This window comes from Brettanomyces bruxellensis, chromosome 6 (genome assembly GCF_011074885.1).
Source record: "Brettanomyces bruxellensis chromosome 6, complete sequence".
Lineage (NCBI taxonomy): Eukaryota > Fungi > Ascomycota > Pichiomycetes > Pichiales > Pichiaceae > Brettanomyces > Brettanomyces bruxellensis.
In genome coordinates, this window is record NC_054687.1 from 120774 (window position 1) to 146810 (window position 26037).

At 44.3% G+C, this 26037-nt stretch overlaps 10 protein-coding genes across 10 annotated transcripts; 5 read left to right on the plus strand and 5 right to left on the minus strand.

Moving 5' to 3' along the window:
* Positions 1-424: 424 nt before the first annotated feature.
* On the minus strand, positions 425-1177 carry BRETT_003510 (uncharacterized protein; the record flags this gene model as incomplete). Its single annotated transcript, XM_041282017.1, has 1 exon — positions 425-1177. The coding sequence occupies one exon, from the start codon at positions 1175-1177 to the stop codon at positions 425-427; it is 753 nt and encodes a 250-aa protein (XP_041135856.1).
* A 268-nt stretch (positions 1178-1445) lies between these two features.
* Positions 1446-2330, plus strand: BRX1 (Ribosome biogenesis protein brx1; the record flags this gene model as incomplete). The annotated part of the gene is made up of 1 exon (XM_041282018.1): positions 1446-2330. The coding sequence occupies one exon, from the start codon at positions 1446-1448 to the stop codon at positions 2328-2330; it is 885 nt and encodes a 294-aa protein (XP_041135857.1).
* Positions 2331-3482: 1152 nt separating this feature from the next.
* Positions 3483-6407, plus strand: BRETT_003512 (uncharacterized protein; the record flags this gene model as incomplete). Its single annotated transcript, XM_041282019.1, has 1 exon — positions 3483-6407. One exon carries the CDS (start codon positions 3483-3485, stop codon positions 6405-6407), a length of 2925 nt encoding a protein of 974 aa, XP_041135858.1.
* A 995-nt stretch (positions 6408-7402) lies between these two features.
* BRETT_003513 (uncharacterized protein) lies at positions 7403-7996 on the plus strand (the record flags this gene model as incomplete). Its single annotated transcript, XM_041282020.1, has 2 exons — positions 7403-7441; positions 7529-7996. 2 exons carry the CDS (start codon positions 7403-7405, stop codon positions 7994-7996), a joined length of 507 nt encoding a protein of 168 aa, XP_041135859.1.
* Positions 7997-8387: 391 nt separating this feature from the next.
* Positions 8388-9296, plus strand: BRETT_003514 (uncharacterized protein; the record flags this gene model as incomplete). The annotated part of the gene is made up of 1 exon (XM_041282021.1): positions 8388-9296. The coding sequence occupies one exon, from the start codon at positions 8388-8390 to the stop codon at positions 9294-9296; it is 909 nt and encodes a 302-aa protein (XP_041135860.1).
* A 1248-nt stretch (positions 9297-10544) lies between these two features.
* BRETT_003515 (uncharacterized protein) lies at positions 10545-11954 on the plus strand (the record flags this gene model as incomplete). The annotated part of the gene is made up of 1 exon (XM_041282022.1): positions 10545-11954. One exon carries the CDS (start codon positions 10545-10547, stop codon positions 11952-11954), a length of 1410 nt encoding a protein of 469 aa, XP_041135861.1.
* Positions 11955-13255: 1301 nt separating this feature from the next.
* Positions 13256-15643, minus strand: BRETT_003516 (uncharacterized protein; the record flags this gene model as incomplete). Its single annotated transcript, XM_041282023.1, has 1 exon — positions 13256-15643. The coding sequence occupies one exon, from the start codon at positions 15641-15643 to the stop codon at positions 13256-13258; it is 2388 nt and encodes a 795-aa protein (XP_041135862.1).
* A 747-nt stretch (positions 15644-16390) lies between these two features.
* On the minus strand, positions 16391-16636 carry BRETT_003517 (uncharacterized protein; the record flags this gene model as incomplete). The annotated part of the gene is made up of 1 exon (XM_041282024.1): positions 16391-16636. The coding sequence occupies one exon, from the start codon at positions 16634-16636 to the stop codon at positions 16391-16393; it is 246 nt and encodes an 81-aa protein (XP_041135863.1).
* Positions 16637-16780: 144 nt separating this feature from the next.
* On the minus strand, positions 16781-18184 carry BRETT_003518 (uncharacterized protein; the record flags this gene model as incomplete). Its single annotated transcript, XM_041282025.1, has 1 exon — positions 16781-18184. One exon carries the CDS (start codon positions 18182-18184, stop codon positions 16781-16783), a length of 1404 nt encoding a protein of 467 aa, XP_041135864.1.
* Positions 18185-20925: 2741 nt separating this feature from the next.
* On the minus strand, positions 20926-25412 carry BRETT_003519 (uncharacterized protein; the record flags this gene model as incomplete). Its single annotated transcript, XM_041282026.1, has 2 exons — positions 20926-22121; positions 22145-25412. The coding sequence occupies 2 exons, from the start codon at positions 25410-25412 to the stop codon at positions 20926-20928; spliced, it is 4464 nt and encodes a 1487-aa protein (XP_041135865.1).
* Positions 25413-26037: the final 625 nt, after the last annotated feature.

The following is a 26037-nucleotide window of genomic DNA, read 5'->3' on the forward strand; positions in this document are numbered from 1 at the left end:
AATTAATACCAATATTTGGACTTCTGGGCATGAAAGGATTCACAGATGCAAAAAAACTATGTCAAACGGATATTCTTTGCTTTTCAATATTATGTACCACAATTTAAATCAGTGTCGAATATTTAAATTCGCAATCAGATGGCATTGGTGCATTAATTAGGAACATGTACTAATAGTGTTGCCGTTCTTCAATTTATGAGTATAATGATTCTCATTTTTTGAGTAGCTTATCATCAACTTGATTGTTGAAACTCATAAATCAGTCAAGTAGCTTATGATTGTGATCATTCTTAATACTGACAAGTTTGTTACTCTTGCAATTTTCTCTGCAAACTAGTATAAGCTTTAGCATTAAAGCATATTTACAGTATGGTGCTCGCTACATAATCCTATTGTACAACTGTGAAATGGCAAAAGTTCATCTCTATCCCATCATCTTCTCTCTCTTAATCATCTCCTCTCTTTCTCTCCATAGTCTTGCCATCTCCCTCTTTTTCCACTGCTCATACTCTAATTTGGGGCTTGCTTCATCGTTATCATCTAGGTGTGCAACTATTTGGTCTTCAATTTTTCCCCATCCTCCCCTAAGTTTTTGCTCCATATCTTCCCTGTCAACTTCAGCCATGTTCCGTTTGATCCCTTTCAATATTTTCCTGGATTTCTCTTTCTGTAAATCCTCACTATCATCGCTTTTACCAGTATTCGCTGTTCTTTTCTTTCGTTGAAACCTCACTTTCTTTGATACATGGATAATTTCTTGGCCCGAACTTTCTGAACTGCAGCTTTCGGAGCTCTCATCACTCTCTGAATCTCGATTGCTTTCGGTATCTGCATTGCCTTTCGTATCCGAATCGCTTTCCATATCCGAATTGCTTTCTTCAAATGAATGTTCTATCTCTGTATCTTTTTTAGTTTCTTGCTCATGTTTCTCGTCTTTACCAATTTCGTTCCCTACCACTCCCTCAACTGTTCTCTTATCACTCGACTTAGCCTTCTTTTGAAACTTCACTTTCATTATCGGCATACCCTGCTCACTTTCCTCTGATTCATTTTCTTCACTTTCTTCTGAACTACTTTGATTACTGCTGTCATCTGAATCCTCTCGCTGGTATACACCCTTGCCCCGAAAATATCGCTGTAAACCACCGGTTTGCTTCATGTTTCCATCCCCATTCATTTTGCCTCCCATAATATGCAGGATTCTACTTATTAAATCAGCATATACTACTTGTACTGCTCCTATATACCCCAAAATGTCCGCTGCTCGAAATATTTAAAGCTTATTGCACAGCCCGAGTGTTGAAAAAATGTTTTTTTTTTTCTTTCCACATCTTATCAAATTTTTCAGCATCACCTTTCTTGCACCTTTTCGGTCTGATGTATAGTTTATGATTTTCCCTTCTTGGCATATAAACAACAGAAAGTAAGATTGCATAACCAAACAAATGTCTGCAATCTACAAGGCCCTCACGGGGTCGAAAGAGATGTCCCAAACTAAAGGATCAAAAGTTTCAAAAAAAAGAGTTAACAGGCAAAGAGTGCTGCTCATATCTTCAAGGGGTGTTACATTTAGACATCGCCATCTTTTGAACGATTTATACGCTTTACTACCACATTCAAGAAAAGAACCAAAGTTGGATACAAAGAAATCGCTTTATGAGTTAAACGAGCTTGCCGAGTTGTACAACTGCAATAACATAATGTACTTTGAAGCTCGTAAGCATCAGGATTTGTACATGTGGCTTTCGAAGCCACCTAATGGACCTACGATCAAGTTCTACATCCAGAATTTGCACACTATGGAAGAGCTCAACTTCACGGGAAACTGTCTTAAAGGTTCGAGGCCCATTCTCTCGTTTGACAAGGCTTTTGACATGGATGAAAAGTATCAACTCATGAAAGAGATGTTCACACAGCAGTTTGGTGTTCCACCTCGTGCAAGGAAGTCAAAGCCATTTATTGATCATGTTATGACATTTTCCATCGTCGATGAGAAGATATGGATCAGAAACTACCAGATTAACGAGCCAAAAGAGGTGCAAACCGATCCAAATGCAGAAGATGATGAGCAGCAGCAAATCAGTTTGGTTGAAATTGGACCCAGACTCGTGCTTACGCCAATAATCATCCTTGAAGGTTCATTTGGAGGTCCGAAGATCTTCGAAAACAAGCAGTATGTGTCGCCAAATGTTGTCAGAGCTCAGTTGAAGCAGAAAGCTGCAGAACAAGCCAGAGACAGGCAGCAAGATGCAGTTGATAAGAAGGTGAGGAAATCCAGCCGTGTGGCTAAGAAGAACCCATTGTCTAATGATGCTCTTTTCAAGGAGTAGATGTGTACGGCATAGCTAATGAGAAGATTAATAAAATAAGAATAGAATGTTGTGTATTCAGTATATGTGATAAGCGAGAATAAATACGTATAAAGAGAGAGAGGGGAAAGGGGTGGCCAAAGTAATGAAATGTCCACCAATGTCTATAAGGAGCCATGAAGAAGCTTAAACGATACATATTCTATGGTTTCTATGCCAACGTGCTGTGTGATCTGCATTGCTTCAACCTATTTCTTTAATTGGTCTTTCTTCAAAACCTTCCTCTTAATTTGATGCTTTTCTTCAAAGGCTTCCCTTTATTTGAAGTTTTCAACCCCCTTTCTGCTTTCGAGACCTTCTTCATTATTTCGACTCCTCCTTCTTCGGCTCATGCTCCTCTATATACTTCTTAATGAATGCTGTCTCTTCTGGAGTCGAACCTTCCACTTTTGGCTGCTTCACAGGCACTGTCTTGAAAGGGTTAGGCAGAACAAGCAAAGTAACTAAACTCAATGTTGCAATAGATAAATAGTGCGAAGGGATAACCTTGCCGGCAATAGTGTATGTAGCGACCATTCTGTGAGTACCTTGTTTCCCCCTTTCTGTAATTCAACAAAAGATATTATATATAAAGGCGATGTATATTCTGTGATGTCCAGTGATACGCATACGAAGTATAAAAATGTAACCTCTCTGCAAATGTTCCTGTACTCTTTTTTTTTTCAACACTGTTTTTTTTTCGTCCTGCCAATCCTCATTTTTTTAGGCACTGGATGCTCGAGCTCTCTCGCACTCTGCACTACCTACAATATCATTGGTGAATCGGATATCTGGCCTACATACACATTATCCAAGGCTCAATCAACATAATATTGATACCAATCTCCTAGGATTGATTTTCTCTATCATTATAACAGCATAATGCTGCCAAATTTGCTCGTTGTACCTGAAATTCATACCCCTTAAACCTGAAAATGCTACTGATATAAGTGCGTCGATTGACGCGTCTTGCAGATTTCCTCCCAGCCCTGTTAAAAGATTCGGGTTCTCATCTCCATCAGTACAAGAAAATAAAGCGGAGTGTGGGTTTCTTTCTAACTTGAGTCTAGTATTTCATCAAACATTATATTCTCCCCTTTTTAGGTACACCAGGGTTTATACAAGGAGTTTACTATGGCCTTTCCGGTATCCTCCGATATTCTCATCAATGTTCTTCGTGAAAGTTGTGCATCGATAGAGCAGGGATATTCGAAAAAGCAAGAACGAATATATCAACAGCAAAGCTCCCAATCCGGCGTATTAAATAATGCAATCGGCACGAATAGAAGTCTTGAATCTCTAAAGGGAGTTGAGAAGATATGTTTCCCTTGTAAAATCTACAAGAAAGGCGAACTGGAGGGATTGATCAATGTGAAACGAGATTTTCCACTTGTATCCAATCTAAGCAGTCAGGAAAGCCCACCAATTGACTGGAACCTGCACCAAGAGTCGAAATTTTCAGAGCCACTTAAAGAGGAAAATGAGTCTGATGAAAGCAGTATATCCAGCATTGGTAACAGGGAAGAAAAAACGCACTTTAAGGAGGATGGTGATAATATGATTAGCAGGAAATCTGGAAATGGTGAATTTTCTGAAACCCAATCCCAAAAAGGGGTACCAGAAAGCGTTATAACGCAGGTATCGGATGTGGAGCAATCAACACCAATTGAATCATTGAAGAAACTTTCGATTCGAAAGGGAAACTTTCAAGCTCAAAGTCAGCCCAGTAACAACAACGTTGGTTTAAGCAAGGGCAAGAAAAATGGTATATTGGGGAGGATCATGAGCAGAGGAGCGGCCACAAATGAGCATATAACAACTTCCGGTGCAATTATTGATGACAGTACAAGCAGCGACTCGTTTATTTCGAAGTCTTCCATGATCAGTGGAAGTGAAAGTGCATTGGATGATATTCAAGGCACTGAAGATCGTTCCAATCATGATGAGGATGTTCTAAATATGAATGACGAGGCAATAAAAAGTGCAACTGACTCGGACGAATCTGTTGGCTCGATCGAATCAAGTGAAATTGCAGACGATGACGATCAAGATTATCTTCTTGAACCATCGTACCTAGCATCTTCTTATGCTGAAGGTGGTAATGATGAGGTTTCCGGCAGCTCTTCGGACAACTACTATCTAGATTCAGACTATGATGATTCAGACCTTATTTATGACAGCAGTGTCGAAACTTCGTCTCTGCATCCTCATTCCAGTGTTTATCAGGGAGATCATCCAGTCTCGAGGATCAATTTCACAAGATCAAGGCCTGGAACCTACACACCATTCAAAATTTCCCGTCGTGGTGCATCTATTAGAAGCAGAAATAATGCTTTAAGTGCTTCCCAAAGATCAAGATTTTCATCCAACGTCCGACCAGCCAACCTTTCAGTTATCCCAGCAAGGTTATCTTTGGCACCAGCATCACTTCAAAGTCATAGAATTGCTGGAACGAGGAATTCCAAGTCGCTGACAAATATGCTCTCGTTATATGCAGATGGAGAAGATAAGAAGCCATCACATCAGGATTTAGACTTCACGAAACGTCCTGTGAAAAGATGTTATAGGTTGAAGTCCCGATCAACTGACAAGAAAGATGATTTCCGACCTGTTGATAACTTCAACATGCAGGAAAGTAACACCGAAGATGTGCATACGCCAACGAAAAAAGTGAGTTTAGGTCTCGAAAGCGAAGATGAACTCTCCTTTTCACCTAAAGTGACTGCGAATAGAAGTATGTCAAGTGCATGCAGTCTTCCATCACCGAAAAATGGAGATGAGCAGAGTTCTTTCAAAGGGCAGGACATCAAATCAGATGAAAGTCTTTTGGCAGGTGATGAACTTTCCGATGTTGAAAGTCTCTCCACACAAAACACAGGTTCTGAATCCATTAGCCTTCTAAGTTCGCCTGAAAAGATGGATGTCAAAAGTAAAGAAATGACTGTAGACACTATGGAAGAGCCGAAATCCAACTTGACAGCCCTAATTAGAAGAAAAACGCTCTCCTTGGATTACTATGAGTACGTGGGTGGAAAGAAATTGCCCGACGATAAAATATCAACGGTATCTGTTATCATTAAGGAGCTGGGTTTCATCAAAGATTCACCCCTCAAGGTCAAAATCGATACCTCTGCAACAGTTGTAGAAATGATCGGGTATGTGTTGCTTCAAGTTTGGAAAATGCACAAACCAGAAATCCAAAAATGTCACCAGCAGCCAAATTATTGGGCCATGTACTTGGCAGATGATGACGGAGAAGCAGAAGATGATTTCGGAGTTCTTAGCCGGACTAGGAAAGTGAAATCGTATGGAACAGATGAATTCTTTATGACCCAGGTTGGTGAAAAGGAAATGAAGAGAAATGAGGTCTTAACACCATCACCTTTAGAAATGGCCGAGAAGAAAAGCAAAAAGCAGCTTTCTTCCTTAGGTTCATCGAATATAGTCATGGAACATGCCAGAAATACTTCTGTGATTACGATCCCGTCGAATCTAACTCCTGCATCGCATGCAATGCCACATTTATTATCTCCGCATACTGTACAACATGATGAAAGTTCTCTTATCACAAATGAAAGCTCAGTGTTGGATGCTCGTTCAGACCAAAAAAAAACAGATGCAGCTTGGAAACATGAACAGCAAAACACTTCACAGCATCAGTCGCTATTCAAGTCAAATATATTTGCTTCAAATAAGAAGGGAGATGTTCGTCTCTCGATGTATCATAGATGGACAGTCTGGAAAAGACAGCAAATGTCTTTTAAAGCACGGCATCCAAAATCCCTAGTTGTTGATGGGTATCAAATATATATATTGCCGTTTAATGAGTCAAATGGGTCATGGTATGAGGCAAAAACTGTGAGCTTCAACATCGAACAGATTATGAGGATAAAGCAGTCGTCGAAGATACCAAGATATTTCAAGATATTCGTCAATAAGAGTCAGAATGGTGTCTATAAGAAGTACTATCTGGAGGCTAAAAGTACAACTGAATGTAGGGAGATTACAAGCACTATTAAGAATCTTATCGATACTTACAGGAGGGAATTTTACCACTGACATTTATTCTTTTCTATATAATGATTCAATCGTTAATGTGATTACTTTTGCGAGCTTTGTAAAATGAAAAAATTATATTGTCAATTATGCCGTGTCACGACGTTTATTGTGTTGTAAATACTTTAAGGATTTTTATGTTTTTATTATACAGCCTTTTTCTTTATCTAATTTTGAATTGTTATATTATAAGGTTGAATGATGTACAAGGCTGGATTGTTTATAATTAGGGGCTTTTTTAATATGTCAATGCCTGGTATTATGCGTAATCCAAATTCTATATTTAATTGATAATTGGTTCATCTTTTTTTTTCTTTGGTTTAGGAATTTATATTTGTGATTCAAACAAAGAATTACACTTTGCAACAGATTTACCTCTAAATATAATGTATATGCAAAAATTAATGGATAGGATCAATTTGGGATCAATCTGAATTCAAGATATCGGTAACCGGCAAGCGGCCATACTATATTTTGATAAAAAAGTTTGGGGCTAATCAAGTAAGGCATATTCCAAAGAATAGAAATCTCGCATAGTATAGCTAAACTTCTTACAAAAACAGAAGCAGACAGATGGCAGCTTTGCATTTTATTTTAATTTATATTACTCTAATCCATTTTATTTTAATTCATTTTGTTTTAATTCATTTTATTTTAATTCATTTTATTTTAATTCATTTTATTCCAACCGTTCTCAATCTTTCACAAATCTTGTCGATAATTTTTCTGTCATTTTTTGAGATCATCTTATACTGTTGTCCAAATACCAAAACAATTAGTGGTAACAAAACATTACAATAAATTGAAAGCCAAAAGGTGGGTATATGTTTCCAGAATAATGATCTAGGAAATCCTTTTCCAAAATGAGGATAGGTAGCCAGAAATGTAAATCTATCAAGTCGCGAAATCGCGTCAGTTCAACATTATGAGGATTAAATATCACTTTTCCAGGCTTTCGTATTGCTATAAAACAGCAAACATACACTATTAAATTCGCAATGAGGATTCTAACGGAAGAGCAGAAAGAAGTGGCTGCGGTAAGTATAATCGTGCGAAGAATGTCAACTTAATCAAGCGGTGAACTTTGTTACTGACAAACAACCTTGTGTGATTAGCATTTAAAGGCAAGCATATGGAGAACTATCACTAAGATAGTCGAGGAACAGACACAGAAACTTTCTCAAGGGTCGGACAGTCCAATTACGGCTACTCCACAACTAGTAGCGGCATTAGTTGAATTAGTTTATAGACAGTTAACAAGTGTCGGTGAGGATTTAGCATTATTCGCAAATCATGCCGGACGAAAGACAATAACACCAAATGATATGATGATGATAGTACGCAAGAATCCTGGTCTTAAGGCGATGTTGAGCCGGCAATTGGAGGGGGCAAAAACGAGAGATGGGAATGGACAAGGTGGAAAAAGTACAGAAAGAGAAGATAAGGAAGAGATGAACCAATTGAATAGTGCAAGGGTGAAGCAGGAACTAATTAGTCAGTCTACAACACAGCAAGAAGACAAAGGAGAAGAAGAAGAAGAAAATGAGGAGGATGAGGAGGATACATTTAGTGATATGGGTGATTACATCTGATTTTGCTTAAAACAGCTTTTGAGTATATACACAGTTTAAGAGAATTGATTCGATGGGGCCAAACAATTGCAATGTGATGATTAAGAATAAAGGTTGGATGATTCTTGTATAATTACCGGATATCACGATCGGACTACTGTCTCAAGATATGGATAGTAATGAGAGATTGGAACTGCATAGCATGATTTAGGTTTACGGATGTACAAATACGGCTCGCGAGAGTTTGACTACCATTTTCATCGGTAAAAGAAAATTACAAAAAAGTGATTTGTAGCGAGAGAAAAAAAAAGTAAAGTAGAACATTGTCTGAGTGTCTAACACGATGCGTATAATGATTACAGCAGTTTACACTTTAGGCAAAACACCAGAATACGGCTTTACACACTTATAGATGTATTTATTGGGGCTCAAAAGGGTCGGCGTGGGTTCTAGAAGCTCGTTTGTGCGGCAGATGGAGGTTGTGAGGCATGTATATAATAGAGCTGCAAGACGGCCGGATAGAATATCAGCATATGAACAATTTTCAGAATATTATAAAGTATCGAATGGGGACCGGCATGTTCCGGAGTTGGAAAGAATGAGATTGGTCCCAACAGTGCCTACATTCTATTCAAGAAATCCTGCTCACGAGGAAAATATTTCGAAATTGACTGATATATTGAACAAATACATGACACTTCCGTTTGATAAAAAGAACACAGACAATTCATGGATGACATTTGAGGATTACCAGGACATAGGCGGGGGCAATAAGTTGAAGGTGACACAATATCAGAAGCTTATCACGGTATTGAGGCGTTTGGACTCCATTGAGCCGGAATTGAGGAATGACGAGGTGAATAATGCACTCAACACCTACAGAAAGGCCAAAGACGAAAGTTCCGGAAAGGAGAAGACGAAGCAGTTGGATGATAAGGGAAGAGGAGTTGCAGTTGGCAGAAGAAAGGCCTCAAGTGCCAAAGTGTATGTTGTTGAAGGGGAAGGTAGCATTCTCATTAATGGTAAGCCATTAGAGGAGGTTTTCCCCATTTATGAGGACAGACTAAGAATTTTGCTTCCTTTACAGGTTGTTGATGCCGTGGTCAAGTACAACGTGTTTGCCTTGGCACGTGGAGGTGGAAAAACAGGTCAGATTGATTCCATTAAGTTGGCATTATCGAAGGCGCTTTGTATACACAATCCTCTTTATAAGAAAAGGCTATTTGCAGCAGGATGTTTGACAAGAGACCACAGGGTGGTGGAGAGGAAGAAACCTGGAAGAAGAAAGGCCAGAAAAATGCCTACTTGGGTCAAGCGTTAGGGTTTGGTGGATACTATTTATCTGATTCTGTCTTCATTCTTGCTGCTGCTGTACATACGATATAACTTAATACGGTATTTCAAATATAATACATGTTTATAAGATGAAGGGTGTTTGTGTGCTAATCATAAGCTATAAAAAGGACTGTACGCTAACCATAATCTATAAAAAGGACTGTACGCTAATCATAATCTATCATAATACATAAAGAATGATGCTTGTATGGTAATTCTAATCCATAAAGAATGACGTGGTGTTATAATACATTTCTATAGAAAGATCGGTTGTATTTACATGTGGACAATGAACTCAGATTTGTCTCCCAGAACTGAAATCAATGGTTGGCATAGAGATGCCCAGACTATTGGCTAGACTTTGGAACTGCCTAATCCCACCAATGAGAAGTGATCGCCTGGTTTCGACGTTACTAACGTTTCGAGAAGACTGAAATTCACCTTTGACAAAGTCGTGGACTTCCTGTTTTGTGCCTTCGTCGGGGATTTCTGTGATAATAAAGGCCTTATTAGTATATATTGTACCTATTTGTCCTTCTATCTCTAATACTTACTTTGTAGAGTTCTCATCATGTCCCGATAAGTTTGCAAAATCTGATTTTTCAAAACAAACTGCAGCCTAGTTAGTACAAAACCGTCCCAAATCCTTAACAGTATGCGATCGACTGCTTACCTCTTCGAATGAGATATCATCCACCGGTTTACTTCTTGGTTTATGCCGTATTCTGCGGAGAGTAGTGTTTGTGAGCTTGGTGGACATACCACACCTTTGCACCAGCAAGAGAGGGCGGATGAACATGCTTATTGATGGATAAATGCAATTGGGCTGTTTTCGAGGTGATGAGGTTAGCTTGGTGCTCCTATTGGTCCGCCAATAATGTTCATTTATCTTAAATTTAGCGGAAAATTTGCTGAGATAAGCTTAAAAGAAAAAGATTAGGTGATGCGCGAGGAAGGTGAGGAGAATGAGGAGAGATTCATGTAGCAGGCAATTTTTTTTATTTTTTTATTTTTTTATTTTTTTATTTTATTTTAAGCCACCATCTTCGATTATTTATTTACAGTTGTCCTTCCTTGTTACTTTTTCCAGTTGTTGGCAGTCTTTTTGGCTATAGAATAGACAGGGCAAGAGGTCTAAGTGGTTAGACACTGTAATTGATAGCAGCATCGACAAGAGGACGGTGAAATTTGCATCATTTTTCAAAATTGGACTTTCTTATCAAATACACACAGCATGGTGAAAGATACAGAATATTACGAGCTTTTGGGCGTTAGCACGGATGCAGATGGGATCACAATCAAGAAGGGATACCGGAAGATGGCGCTAAGGTACCACCCGGACAAGAACCCGGGAAACAAGGAGGCGGAGTTGAAATTCCAGGAGGTGGCAGAGGCATATCAAATATTGAGCGATCCGCAGAAGAGAAAGATATACGATGAGGTGGGAAAAGAGGGCATGAACAAGCAGGGCGTCGAGACAGCCGACGTGGATCCGAAGGAGTTCTTCTCGATGATATTTGGAGGCGAGGGCTTCCGGAATTATATTGGGGAGCTAAGTTTTATTAGTGGGATGATGGAGGATTTGAATGTGGATGAAGGCGAGGACGAGGGGACAGATGGGAGTGAAGAAACAACTGGGAAGGGTCAGCCGGACAGGAAGGTTGATGACACGAAGCTGATTAAAGGAGAGGGGGATCGGCGTGGAGGAAAACTGAGCGAGATGTACAACCGGCAGCAAGAGGTGAAAAAAGACGTTAAGCAGAGGAAATCGAAGATCACGGCCGAGTACATCGAGAAACGCAAGAAGGAGGAGGATGCAAAGGTGGGCGAGCTTACGGAAAAGCTTGTTGAGAAGTTGAACGGTGTGATAAAGTCTGGAAAGATCGATGAAGGCGAGTTTGCAGCTTTACAGGCGAAAACACGGCAGGATGTGGAAAACTTGGTCTTGGAGTCGTTTGGCGTGGACATCTGCCACGAGATCGGTAAAATGTACAAGTTCAAGGGCAAGGCATTTGTGAAATCGCGGAAGGCGATCCTGGGACGGTTCCACAAGATTGGATCATCGTTGAAGCAGGGAAAAAACACCGCTAAAGGTATGTGGAGCATGCTATCTAGTGCCCAGGAAGCTCAGAGCACACTTGAGGCTATGAGCAAGCTTGAGGAGTCGGAGGATGGGGAAATGGACGAATATGAAAGGGCAAGATACGAACAGGCGATGACGGGAAAGTTCCTCAATGTGGCCTGGATGTCTTCGAAGTTCGAAATTTCACAAACACTCGGCAAAGTTTGCAGCAGGGTGCTAAACGACAAGTCTGTTTCTGCTGAGGAGCGGAGGTGCCGCGCGGAGGTGATGATTGCCATGGGGGAAATTTTCAGTTCCGCGGAAAGGAGCGGGGAGGAGTCCGCGGAGGATGCCCAGGTGTTTGAGCAGATGGTCAAGGAGGCGGGCAAGACGCGGTCGCGGGATATCAGGCGGGAGGCATACCTGAAGAAGCGGCAGCGCGAGGGGGTCGCGGGGGCGGTCGCAGCTGGAGGCAGCGGGAGCAGGGGGGAGGAGCCGGGGGAGACGAAAAGGGTCAGCCCGGATGCCGCAGACGCGGGGAGCGAATCTCGAAAGGGGGGATTTTTTTCGCGGCGGAGGTGAGTGCGTCTAATTTAAAGAGTAGAAAAGAGAGGAAATAGAGGAGATATAAATAAAAAGAAGAAAGAGGTATAGGAAATGATGTAAAGAAAGAAATAAGAGATGAAGAAAGATATAAAGATATAAGGAAAGAGATGAAGATATAAGAAAAGAGATGAAGATATAAAAAAGATGTAAATGGGGAGATAAAGAAAATATATAATTTGAAGGTCTTTCGTGTAGCAGGATTAATTTTTCATTGAGAGGTGACCTTGCAAGATTCATTTCATTAATCTGAGTATTTGAAAAGAAAGTATAAAGCATAAAACTTGCAGCTGAGATTTATAATCCAAGCAGATCAATTATGCTTTCAAGTTAAACTACAGTAGCATTTGAATAAAGATAAGAAAGAAAAAAAAGCATACTTCACAGTAGGCATTTCTAAACATGCCAGACTGTTCGGACGAAGACTTCTGAAATATGTTGTCAAAACAATGAAGCTCTCGAACAATGGAGTTCAGGTAAATGAAGATGGAATTGTTATATCATCTGATTAAGACGAGAACTACATCTATATAAAGTGAAGATATTCCCTTTTGTCTATCATTATACATTCTCTTTATTACATACTACAATAAATATCGGACACTATATAAATCTGGTAACACTAACTTTAACATATGTCATTCTTTAGATACTTAAACAGAGTGCCAATTATAAGCAAGGTGAAGAAAAATCTCTAATTGATATATAATTTCCCCAAATATTTATTCGATGGAGTAGTAACCAGAAAAAGAAGTGAGCGCTTAGAACAATAACTTTTGGCAGGATTTCAATCAGGCCAGATCCATCTTCCATTAATACCGAAAAACTGAAGTAAGAAACAATTGGTTTCAAGATGGTCAAAATAAGTAGTAAAATAAGAGTAGAAGATAAAGTATGAGGATATGGATGAGAAATAAGAGTAGAATATAAAGTATGAGGAATACTATGCTTGTACCAGCGTGTAAGCAGAAATACCTTAATAAAGTAGTAGTTGCCAAATAAGGAAATAACACAAGGTGTAGAAAAGAAATTACGAGATTACAGAGCTGTCCCCGATTTCAGACTTATCAAGTGAACTAACTTATTTTGAAGTGCAGAAAGAAGACATGCGAATGAACCCTTTTTCAATATTCAGCAAAGCTTTGAAAAAAGAGAATAAAAATGACATATTTTTTAAATCCTCAAGTATTCCTACAACCAAAGTATTAAATAAAAAAACTACCCTAAATATACGCTGTGGAATTCAACTGGTTAAATACACAAATACTCACCATACTCACCTATGCCCCGGACGAGCCGTAGACCTTGGCCCACTCCTCAAAACGGGCCAAACTTTTCTGCGAGACACTCGGCTTGATGTACCGCAAGGAGCAGACGAAGTCCTTGAGTTTCAGCGGGCGAATTTCACTCTTGTTGGTCATCAATAGGCGGTCGCCCAACTCCCTGAGGGGGCCCATGGCAGCATCCTTCGCGAGGGCAGTAATGTCGGACCCCGAAAAGCCACGAGTCAAGTCCAAGAGGGCATCAAAATCCACCTCGCTCAAAGTGTGTTTTTGGTGCATGAGCAAAGTCTCGAATTGTGCCCTCCTGGTACTTCTCTGGGGGAGAGGGATGTATTGCCTCCGGACGAACCGGCGGCGCGCGGCGTCGTCGATCCCCCAGGGGAGATTCGTGGCGGCGAGCACCAAGACGCGCTGCACGTCCTCCCCGGTGTCCTTGCCGGCGGCGGCCTTGGTGAGGTTCGACCACTGCACCAGGAACTCGTTCTTGATCCGGCGGGACGCCTCGTTCTCGCCGTCGCGGTCCCGGGTGCCCAACAAGGAGTCGATCTCATCCACGAAAATTATCGATGGCGCCATCTTGCGTGCGAGCTGGAAAAGTGCCCTCACCAATTTTTCCGACTCCCCCAGGTACTTGGACGTCAAGGAGGAGGCGGAGATGGAAAAAAAGGTCGATTGCGACTCGGTCGCGACTGCTCTGGCCAGCATGGTTTTTCCCGTCCCGGGCGGACCAAACAAGAGCATGCCCCGCGCGGGTTCCCGCAACCCGCTGAAGAGATCCGGCCGGAGAAACGGGTACACCACCGCCTCCTTCAACGATTTCTTCGCCTCCTCCAATCCCGCGATGTCCTCCCAGTGCACCTCGTCGCCGTTTACCACGATTTCGTCCAAGATCTGCCGTGCGGCCGCCTCGTCGACGCCCCGTAGCGACGCGACGATTTTCTTCTTGCTCATCACCGTGCCGTTTCTGGCCACCATCCGGTCGTTATCTGGTGTTTTTTCGTCATTTGTGGATTCTTCCAACTCTTTTAAGTTCTCTGTGTCCTTTGTTGGGTTATCCTGCCCGCTCAGAACGAGTTCCTTGTCAGTTTTCACGTCCTTTCGTGCCTCATTTGAAATTTTTGGGCCTTTGTGTGTTTTTGGTGATTTTGTGCCCTCCTGGGTCTTTGGGGTGCCCTCGCGAATCTTTTGGCCACTTTTTTGACAGCCTTTTTGACAGCCCTTTTGGCTAACCCCACTTTTTGTACCCCCCACAATCCTCTTCTGGGCCGAGTGCCGCCGGTACACTGGCCGGGGCGCAGGCACGTTCAACCGGACCGCCGCAGACTTCTCCAAGGCACTCTTGACGCGGTCGGACTGCTCCCTTTTTTTCCGCCGCACATCGAGGGCTCTCATTTGCCCGGCAACCACATCCTCCTCGGCCGCATTTCCGGAGCCCTCAGCTTTCTCCGGCACAAAAGACGAGTCGAAGCCCTCGAACGGGTCCCCGGTGCCCAGCTGTGGCCTCTCGGGCGACCGAGACCGGCCCGTGCTCCCCAGGCTCGGCGTCGGCGACCATATGAGGTTTGCCGCGTACTTCGCGGGGCTCGACGCGTCCGCCTGCGTCGGCTGGACCCCCCGTAAAGATTTCAGCATCCGTGTTTTTGTGGCTGTCGGGGGCCGCGATTTTTGTTTTTGTCTTAGCGTCAGGACAACTGGACTAGATCTGTTTCGTGTGTAAGGGGGTGCTGCGTGCAAAGAGGGTGTTGAAGAATGCACCGGGGGCATTTGTGGACGCTCTGTATATTTAGGTGAATACTCTGTATGTGTACAATGTATGGAAGATTGCATAGATGAATATTTGGATGGGTTGTCTGTGCCTTCAGATGGATTTGTTGATGAATACTTTGATGAATACTTTGATGAATACTTTGAGGGACTCTCATCTCCATTCTCTACCACATATCCAGGAGGAGGCTTTTTTCTGGCTCTTCCCCCAAATGAAGTTCTCGAATGCATACTGTTCTCACGAGTGGCAGAAAAACTATCATCAAACGGATTTGCAGAGCTGGACGAGCTGGTACTCTTCCTTACTGCCGGCACATAGTTATTGCCCATCCAAACCAGCCAATCATCTGTCTTTTTTTCCATAACGGTAATCTCATCCATGAGAAATGACTCTCCTTTTGCTAGTGTAGTATCCGCATACTGGCTGCGGACCTTGCCAAACTTATCGGCAAGTTTATCGTGCAACATTTGCCAGCCTACCAGGGCTTCCCTCATTCTTCCATTTTGCTGCATGCTGAGATTGTTGAGATAGTCATTTTCGATTTCGTTATAAAGCTGGGTCAACTTCTGAAGTGGTGTCTCTTGCTGCTTTCTCCTTGAAAGCATGTCCCTCAGCCGCATATTGTGCCTGGCTCTAGATTGATATCTAATTCTGAATGCGTATCTGAATAAAAACGATCGCGTGTGCCTGGTATAATGTGTTGTTGATGCAAGGGTGAAAATGCAAGTGTGATGCAAGTGTGCCAATGGGGAAATCCAGGTTTGAAATCTAAATATGCCACAAAGCAAATACTGTATGTTGATAACTGAAAATATCTTGCTGGCAATAAATGCTCTTGTCGATAACTGATGCAGATAAATCAAGGGGACTCAAAAATAAAACGATTCCCAATTTTTCGCTTGCTTCTTATTTTATGCAAGGAATATTCTATTTCTGTCTATTTTTATTTACCCGACTATTTTAGCTGATCAGCGACCGATTATTACCTTATCAATTTCGAACAATTAACTATCTGCTTCATCGACTATCAACTTTTTTTTTCTTTTATTAGTGCATCATCTTCTATCAATCTCTAACGCTTTTGGTCCAGCTAGCTAGCTAATCATTAGTGTATTATTATGTATTATTAATATCTTCTTCTTCTTATCAACATTTAATCTTCTTTAACAAACTGCTTCTTATCAACCTACTGATACAATCAGCTTCCTAACTTTACCAGCTTCTTGCATTTTGCGATTATTTACTATCCAGCTTATGACTTACGTTTTATTAGCATCTCGTGAACTTGTTGTCCGCCGTTACTAAGACAGCTATTTCATAGCTTAGTCATTAGATTTATTATGGGTGGTGTAGAGGCTTATTATTATCTACTTACCAGCTTGACAATGTATTAGAATAACTTCTGCTATCATATTTATCAATATTAGTTCTACTATCATACTTATCAACATTAGTCCTACATCAGACTTACCAATATTGGCTCTACTATCAGACTTATCAACATTAGCTCTACTGCCAGATCTATCAACATTAGCTCTACTATTAGATTTATCAATATTAGCTCTGTTCATCAACATTGGCTCTACTATCACATTAACATTTATTAGCACCATTTATTAGTTTCTTCACTCTCTTTTATAGTAGTCTCCCGTCAACACACTAGCAGTTTTATATCAGCTCTTGTAGTTGAATATCAACTGTTCGGTAGCTTTTCAGCCTCCAACCACCAACATTATGCTTTTTTCTCAACCCTCACCTCAGCGAATCACCAACAACGTGTCAAGAAGAACAGCCAAGGCTAGACTCAATTTGGCTGCCCACCAGACATGCTGGATGGAAAAAGAGCACGTGGAGTAGTGAAAGTCCCAGTTGTGAGCGTTTCTGTCGAAATGGCCGGTCACAATGCCGATATTTCCCTCAAACTCACCCATAACAGACCTCACGGTCAACTCCGTGACGTGTTTTTCCGAGGTGACGCTCTTGGAAGCCTCCCAAGTGGAAGTCTCCGGGTCGTAGTTGTAGTAGTTGACGCATCCAACATGGTCATGACCTGTCATGATGATTCCAGAGCTGTTGGCAAAGACAGCGTTCAAAACACGCTGCGAAGTAGCGTACTGAAGATGGTTTTCGGACTTGAGAAGCCCGATCTTGCAGTTGGCCTTTGGCGGGCAGTTGGACTTGTTGAAGTGGTCGACAAACGGCCCGTCGGCACACAAACCCTCTTTTTTGTACATGGGGATGTGCGTCATGAGGATTGTGGTACCGTTATATGGGGTTTGGGCAAGCGTGTCGATGAACTGCCAGTCGTAGCGTTCGAACTCGGGCTGCAAGAGCGGGCCGTCCAAAGCCAAAGAGTTCAACACGACTATTCTCCAAGCGTGGTCCGTGTTTTTGGCATACTCGATCCAGAAGTTGTCTTTTCCGAAAAGTTTTCTCCACCGACACATATGCTGGTAGGTGGTGTCTCCGTAGCCGATGTCGTGGTTGCCGGTGATGTTGATAAACAACGGTTCTTCCGTGATGTTGGCCGAGGTCCAGTCCCGAACTTCCGAGTAGCTGTAGGAGGAGGAGTTTTTGAACAAGCCTTCATTTAAAGCCTGGTTGAACCACCGGTAGTGTGCACGCCAGTCCACATCAGCATGCCGGCCGATAAACCCGAGCTCAGCCGCGGTCTGGGCCTCTGGCCGTGGGAAGAGTCTGGTTATCATCCGTTTTGTCCGGTTGTAAAACTCGGAATCACTAATCCACTGAGATGAGAACATGTCACCCATTACAGCCACGATTTGTGGATTAAGCCGCGGTTTCATGGTCCGGAAGACGTGCCCGATGTACCAGTCGTTCGCGTAGTTGTCGAGTCTCTTTATGTAGCGTGTTGAAGGCCAGTTTCCGTTGATCTGGGGGTCTCCTATGGCCATTATTCGCAAGTCCATAGGTTCGGGAAACAGCCTGGGGTCTTCCTTGAAAAAAACGTGTTTGTAGATGTCGCCAATGTACGGCAGGCCAAGGAGGGTGTGCTGGAGGGGCGAGAGGTCTTCCTCATTGTAGTATGTGTACTGCCAGTCGCAGTTGTTGCTATCCAGGCTGGGGTATGTGTAAATGTAGATGTTGAGGATGGTGGCTAGAATAGTGGCAATTAGTGCCAGATGCCTGAGGAGGGACATGATGGAAAAATGCAGATGTGGTGCGTGGGATGTGCGAGAAGAGTTCTGGGGTATTTAAGAGGAAGAAAAGTGCAACATGTTGAAATTGTTGAAGTAATGAAACGGATGGGTGTTTTTGTATTATTGGATTTATTTCAGACTCGCTACAGTTGCTGAAAATACATACTATCGTAAAACATTCTCGGACACGAAATATCTTGCCGGATGGTGCTGGTCGCGAATATGCGAATCGGTGCTATGCTGCTAGTATGCGGATTGGTGCTATGCTGCTAGTATGCGGATTGGTGCTACTCCTTTAACATACCAATTAGTGCACCTGCGATCCAGCTTCGGAGAATGTTGTCTTGCACTACTATAACCCAAAGCAACGCAAACTATCGAATTGAAAATACGCGCATAACCATGAATATGACGATAAATATATAATGAATGCACAATGAATACAGAGAATAACTAACGATCCAACTAATTAACGAGGCTCAGCACTTGCCGAATGATGCACTGAGAATAGCTCCAGCCAAATAATGCATCGAGAATAACTGTAGCCAAATAATGCACTGAGAACAACTTAGTCAATTATTAAATAGATGCATCTCACTATTCCCTGTTCTTCAAGTTATCCGACCTGCTTTCCAAGTATGTATTGCAACCCTGAAATTTCCCAGTCTTTTTATTCAGGTGAATGAACCACTCCTTTGTAAAGCTACCCAATTCAATTGCAGACAAAAATAGTTGCTTCAGTGGATTGTACGGGTTGCTAAGTTTCCTAATTCTATATCTAATGCTGACATTACATCTTATTTTTAGCTGACTTTCTAGCAACAAGAAGACCATACCAAAGTTTTTGTTATTAGTGTCATCATTGATTAGTAGACGATGCCTCAGTATATTGGTATACTGCAACCAAACAAGCAAAAACGGAATTTCAGGTAAGAATTCATGCTTGCAATTAGGCAATCAGATTTACATCCTTATTTTAATCATTTGTAATATTGACTCCGATTCCTGTCACTTATAAACCACCTTAAATAGTATATTGGGTATTAAAGCTAAGAAAATAGTGAAGAATAAAAGGAGATGCACATACAGGGGCAGTTATTTTGTTTGTAGTCTACTTTTAAGAATATGTTTGGATGGTTGTGCTGCTTCTTATTTGTACCTAAGAACAATCATTTACTATTGCCATATGATATGGCTTTACTTCTGGATATCAAATTCTTCAACTGTTTTGCAAACTCCTGTTTTTTGATTTTGCAATTATTGGATGTGTAGAGGAATGCAATAGAGACATCATTTACTTTACTTGCACCGGCAACAAAATTTATTGATGGGAGGTATTATAGAGAAGGATACTACAGTAAACTGCTGGCGTCATATCCTGGTAGTAGCAATTCGGGTGGAGAAAAGTCCTAATCCTATTTTTGATGATATATGGATTTATGGGTAGCTAGCTGAGTAATTAATTCACTTGGCTATTTCACTAATTACTTAATTCGATTTAATTTCACTGTTATACCTTACAGTGTGCTTTAATTAGACAATCTCGTAGTTCAAAATACTGCTTCCCTACTTTCTTTGGCCACTTTTCTAATAAACTTAGTTTGATTTACTTTAATTCAGTTAATTTAACTTGCTTATTGAATTAAATCAATTTACAGAACTTCACAATTAGTAGGCGTATTTAGAATATATATAGATACATGCATAATGAACATGCACCGTTTAGAACCTACTATCAGCTTATCTAACCTAAATGGTATACTTGGCCGCCCAGATATTTGGCTAATTGATTTGGCCATTGGAATGATGAATAAGTAGCTTATTAAACCAGACTTAACTCACACACTTGAAGTTAGAGTGCTACTTATGATCGTACTTTTTACATCGAGCTCATCAAAACAACATCCAATTGTGCTAAAATTATCATATATTACATAGTATTCAAATGATACGAAGTGCTCAATGTATTTGAAACAATCATATACATTACATAATTACAGACACACTGGCAACCAATAATGAGACCTTCCATAAATAATCCATAACCATACGGTTCAACAACATCTACATGCTTACTTAACTTATACAGTGGTAAAGTAGTCATGCCTTTTCACATATTCATCTAAATAGCTTACAGACACAGAAGCAGCCTATAAGCACACCAGTATGGAACTGTAGCATAAATAGCTTTGGATCATACTTTCACATAATTATTCACTTCATTACAGACACAGTATGTTCTGAATAGTCGCAATATACACAAAACAGTTCTAATCATAGTTTACAGACATAGCAACCATACAAATTTTCCAGTAACTAGAAAGAGTGGTTCAAATGATTCTGAATTAATCACGTTTTGAACAGAACTACAAGCAGTAAATAAGACATTCGGATAGCACAACCAAGTTGAGAAATAATCACACTATTCTCATACTATTTACTTACGAAAAGGCTAAGAACTATTTCACCTAAGAAGCTCCGAACACATCATTCAAAGAAGCTCAAATACTTTATATAACTAAAGAAACTCTTATATTTGACAAAGCTAAGTACTCCCAAATACGTTATACAACTAACAAACTCTCATACATATCACATAGCTAAGTACTCTCAAATACTTCATATAACTAACAAACTCTCATATATCACATAGCTAAGCACTCTCAAATACTTCATATAGCAAGCTCTCATACATTATACAACTAAACAAGCTCAAACACTCCGTCTAATCATTCACCACATCAATACCCATAGCCCTGAGACCCGGACAACTGGTTCTGGAGAAGCCGCTTGAAGCCGTTGCACAAGTGCACCATGTCGGGGTAGACGTTGCCGTGGAGCATGAAGCCGGTGGGCAGAACGTTGACGTTCCAGGTGTAGGTGCGGTCAGAATCGTCGTTGAGCTTGAAAAGAAGCAAGAACCAGCCCGGGGCCTTGCGGTTGAAGCAGAAGCAGTAGCAGGACCGGTTCTTGTTGGCCTTGGAGTACCGGAGAAGCCAGGCTTTGGCATCTGCCGCCGGCTGGTCCCGGAACTTGTCGTGGTGCGATATTGCCACCACATTGGCGTACAGCTTGTTGATGTGCGACACGATGAGCTCGTCGAGGTCGTGGTACCGGAACCGGCCGACCTCGAGCATCGTGCCGGGCCGAACCGACGTCGGTTGGCCGACTATATGGACGTCAAAGTGCTGGAAAAGCTGGTTTGCGATTTTCCACGTGACTGCGAGGTGATCTGGGCCCTTTGAGGAGGGTCTGATGACGAAGGCGCCGTTGTCGCGGGAGGCCAAGTAGCGGACGGCCTGTGGTGCAGATAGGTTGCGGAAGAATGGGTGCTTGAAGAGCTGCGAGGAAGCAGCACCGGCGGGGCCGGAGGCGCCCAATGCGCCCACACGCCCTGCGGGCGCCATGCGGGAATCGCGCACCTGCGCAGCGCCGTCGCGCTCCTCAGCCGCAAAGTCCCAGAGACCCTTGAACTTCGGCACCGGGTCCGCGCGCTCAGCACCCTCAAGGTCCTCGCGCAGCAACGACAGGTCCGCGCGGAAGTCCGCGTAGTCGATCGCCTTGACGACGGCGCGCACCGGCTGGCCCGGCACAAACCGCGCAGGCAAGCTGCCAGGGTCGTTGTACGGCAAAACAGCGGAGCGCGCAATGGTGCCGCGCACCCCGGACTGCGTTACAACCGAAAGGTAGCGCGGATCCACGCGCTGCACCACAGCCGGCACCAGCAGCCCCACGCGGAAGCTGCGCGGCGTCTCTCCAGTGAGCATTGCAAACACTTGCTCGGGCGCAGGCACCCGGAACGGCTGGCGGAGCTCCTCGAAGTTGTTCTGCAACTCTTCCTTGATCATTTCCAAGGTGGCGCGCTTGCGGTGGCCGTGACGCTCCAACTGTTCCGCATAGCCCTCCAACAGGAGGTCGTCCAACTTGCCGGCGCCCTCTCATACAACTTTCCGACGACACCACCCTCCTCATGCTCGATTTCGGCGCGGTCCTCATCGGTCAAGTCGAGCGCATCGCTGGCCATCTTGCGCGCCAACTCATAGTCCTCCGGGTGGATACGCGTGGCGTCCAAGAGCTCGACGTCGCCGTCGAAGCGGTCGGGCGCAGGCAAGTTGATGAAAGCAGCGCAGTTCATGAACACTGTTTTGGCCACGAGCCGCTTGAGGATCAACTCGTCGCGCCGCGCAATCTCACCACCTTGCGCCGCCACTGCGCGCAGCACGCCCGCAGCCTTGCGCCTGCCAAAGCCGGCCACGTAGCGCAGCTTGCGTGCCTCCCCCTCCGCCGCACGCGCAGCATCGTTCAACCGCACCCCGACAAGACACACCATGTCCACGAAAATGCTCTCCACGGCCTCGTGGAACTTCGCGCTCGAAAGCTGGCGTTGGTGCGCATCCACCGCAACCGAGCTGATCGCATCCCCGAGCGCAATGTACTCCACTAGTGGGTCCTGCACGTACCGCGCCAACCCGATGCAGAACTTCGCCACCGCCGGCTTGTCGCCGAACTCGCGCCGTGCGCGCGCAGAGTGCTCGAACACGAGCGCCGTCTCGTTCGGCGCGTAGATCACCGGTAGCGCCACGAACTCCTCGCCGTCCTGCGCGCCGGCGCCCAGCGCATTGCGCTTCGCCAACTCCTCCACGTGCTTGTACAACTGCGACACGTCCGGCGTGTAGCCGGAAACGGCAATGACGTCGGGGTGCAGCCGCCCGACGAGATCGACGAGCTTGCGCTCGAATTCGGAGTCGCGGAAGTTCTCCTCAAACTTGACACAGTCGAGGACGGCGCCGTCGCGGTCGAGCGCAGCTGCAAGTACCGCCGCATCCCTGCGCCCGTCACCGTTCGATAGCGCAAGCACCCGCGGCACTGCACCCTTGCGGCGGCCTTGCGGCGCAAACGGCGCCTGGTCCACCTTCGCGAGTAGCCCGTCGCGCACCCGGAAGAACAGCCGCGTCTCGCTGCGCCGGCGCAGCTCATCTTTCACGCCCGCAGCCACCACGGGCAGCATTTTGCCCAGCGCAACGTCCAGGCACCGGCGCCGAAGCGCATTCCACGCTGCGCTCACGTCCGACGTGCCATCCGACGACAGAAACGTGAACAGATGGTCAACGAATCCCTTGTATGCCGCCTTTAAACCGAGTTCCACGCGGCAAAGTCCGCGCGCCTCCGCCTCCAGCATGCGCGGGAACAGGTCCGGCGCATACGCGAACGACTCCATGGCGCGGTTAACCGCATACTTGAAATCCGCATACGGCGACTTGGCGCCGATTTCGTCGCGGCCTTTGGCCGTGAGCACAATGTCCACGGTCGCGTAGCGGCGGTACGCTGTGCGCAGGTGCGCCCGGAGCTCTGGGCTGTGCGCCAACTCCTCCGAGTACATGTGAACGACGGCGTCGATGGCGGTGCGGATTGCATCTGCGTCAGGGGTGTGCGCGTTGGCGCCGACAGGATGCGCTTCAGCGCCAGAAGTGTGTGCATCTGCGCCATCGTCCTCGCCCTCACCTTCACGCAAAACGTCCCGCACCATCTCCTCCGGCGGCTGCGCAGGGTCCTCCGTCACATAGATCCGCGCATCAGAACTCACATTCTCCCCAAGATGCTCGGCGCTCATGCCCAGCGCCTCCACCACCCGGTAGATCGGGTCGGCGCGGATGCGCTCGAAAGGCGCAAAGCGCGAGTGGAGGCGCCGGCCGGCGCCGGCCTCGTTGCCGCGCATCTCGCGGCTGTATGTGAAGCTTACGTAATCATGCAAGTCCTGCAACGCTGGAATACTGGCGGCACCCTTGACCAGCCGGTCAAACAGGATATCCACGACATGCAAAGAGTCGAAAAGCCGCTGCAGACCCCGGCGCTTCTCAAGTATGCCGTGATACTCAATGTCCAACTGCACAATTCGCCAAAGATCGTTCTCATTTAGCAACTTCTGCACACGCAACTGGCCGTCTTCCTGGTATGTGTGCAAGGTATAGTCTTTACGGCAGCTCCAGATGACGGGCACCTCGAGGTTGTCCCTGCAAACGAACTCCACAACGTGAAAAACGCTGTCCTTGAAGGGGTCCCAGATGTCTTTGGCGTTGTCAAATGCATCGGATTTCTCGTCAAACAGTTTTTTCGCAATCCACTGCTGCTCCTCGACGAACTCCTCGTCCGAAAGCTCGTACTTGTCGATTCCTTTTCTTAGAAGTTGGAATCTCTCCGGGACGTCTGTTGTACGGATGGCCTCGTCTTCGTCTGTGAGGAGATGCTTTTTCAATTCTCCGAGTTCGAACACGTCTTTGAGTTTGTTGGAGATGGAGTTGTCTTTAACATTATTTTGATCATGATCATGATCTTTATCATCACTTTTATCTTTATCATCATCTTTATCTTGATCATGATCTTCATCCTTATCCTCACCTTCTCCCTCACCTTCACCTTCTTCTCCTCCCTTTTCCCCCTCAGCCTCCAACGCCCAAGCATAATCCTCACCATCGCCAAATATCTCAAACAACTCGTCCATCTTGTCCTGGTCAACACGTGACTGCGCAGAAAACTGGTTCTTCGCCCGCGCAGAACGCATCCGTGCCAACCTCTCGTCCCGATCATCGTCGTCCTCCGACATCTCGTCATCCTCGATAAAATCGTCAAATTCTCCCGGCATGCCCTCTCTCTGCTGCCGTCTTCTTCGAGAGGCTTCCATGAGGTCGTCCTCCTCCTCATTCTCGCCCCCCTCATTCTCCTCGTCCGAAAACATCTCCGTCAACCCCTTCGACTTGCCCTTTTCCTCGCCTTCTTCGTCTCCTCCTCTTTTGAGCCTCTTGAACTTACTTCTTCCGCTAACCGGCTCACCTGCATTTTCCCGAAGCAACTCCAAGTCATCCTCGTCCAACTCCTCCTCACTTCCGCTCCCGTGCTTCCTCTTGTGCTCCTTCTCCTTGCCGCTTTCGTCCTCTCCCTCTTCCTCCGCCTCATCATCTGAAACGATAAATCCTTCTCTCACCTTTCTTATTGCTTCCTCATCTTCCTCATCCTCGTCCTCCTCCGACGAATCGTAGTTCCCGTGCCGCCCGCCGCCTTCCTCGTCCTCGTCCTCGCTTGCGGCATCCTCAACTAGCCTATTTCGCTGCGATTCGTCCTCCTTAACCGCTCCAACTGCCTTACTCTCATCTTCATCCAGTCCAACTTCCTCCTTTTTCATGCTTTTCCGCTCCTCCTTCGTATCAGCCGAATCTCCTGTTCCGCCTGACATCTTCTTCCGTATCTGTAGCTGTGTCTCCAACAAGAAATGCCTGTTCCTGCCTGCTTTGTTTACCGTTATGCTTTTTTTTTTGTGACTTGCTGTTCTTTGGTTTTTCTCCAACTCTTCAAAAAATACAATCTGCAACTTCTCCGCAACTGGTTTGTTGCTCTGCAAGGTTCTGTATACGCGGTAGTGCTGCTTTCAAGCTAAACTCCACTTATTTCCGCCTGTCTTCTTTTTGTTTCCACTTGTTTCTGCAACGTTGTTGATGACGGCTGCAAAACGGCGTGGAGCTTTTTTTATGCTCGCTTTTTATGCTCAGTATTTCACTGTGAAAAACTGATTTTTTTTCACCTTTTGGGTGTACGGATGAGTCCTTTACCTCAGTCTCTCCTTTAACTGTAAAGCATGAATTAAATGAAAACCAGTAAGTGGAGAAACCAGTAAGTGGAGAAACCAGTAAGTGGAGAAACCAGTAAGTGGAGAAACCAGTAAGTGGAGAAACCAGTAAGTGGATAAACAATTAAAGTGGATAAAGCGGCATATACCTCAATACAAAGCGAAATTTTGATCTTCCCGTATCTACACTCTCCAGAATCATTACTCTTATCAAAGTACTATTAATACATATGGA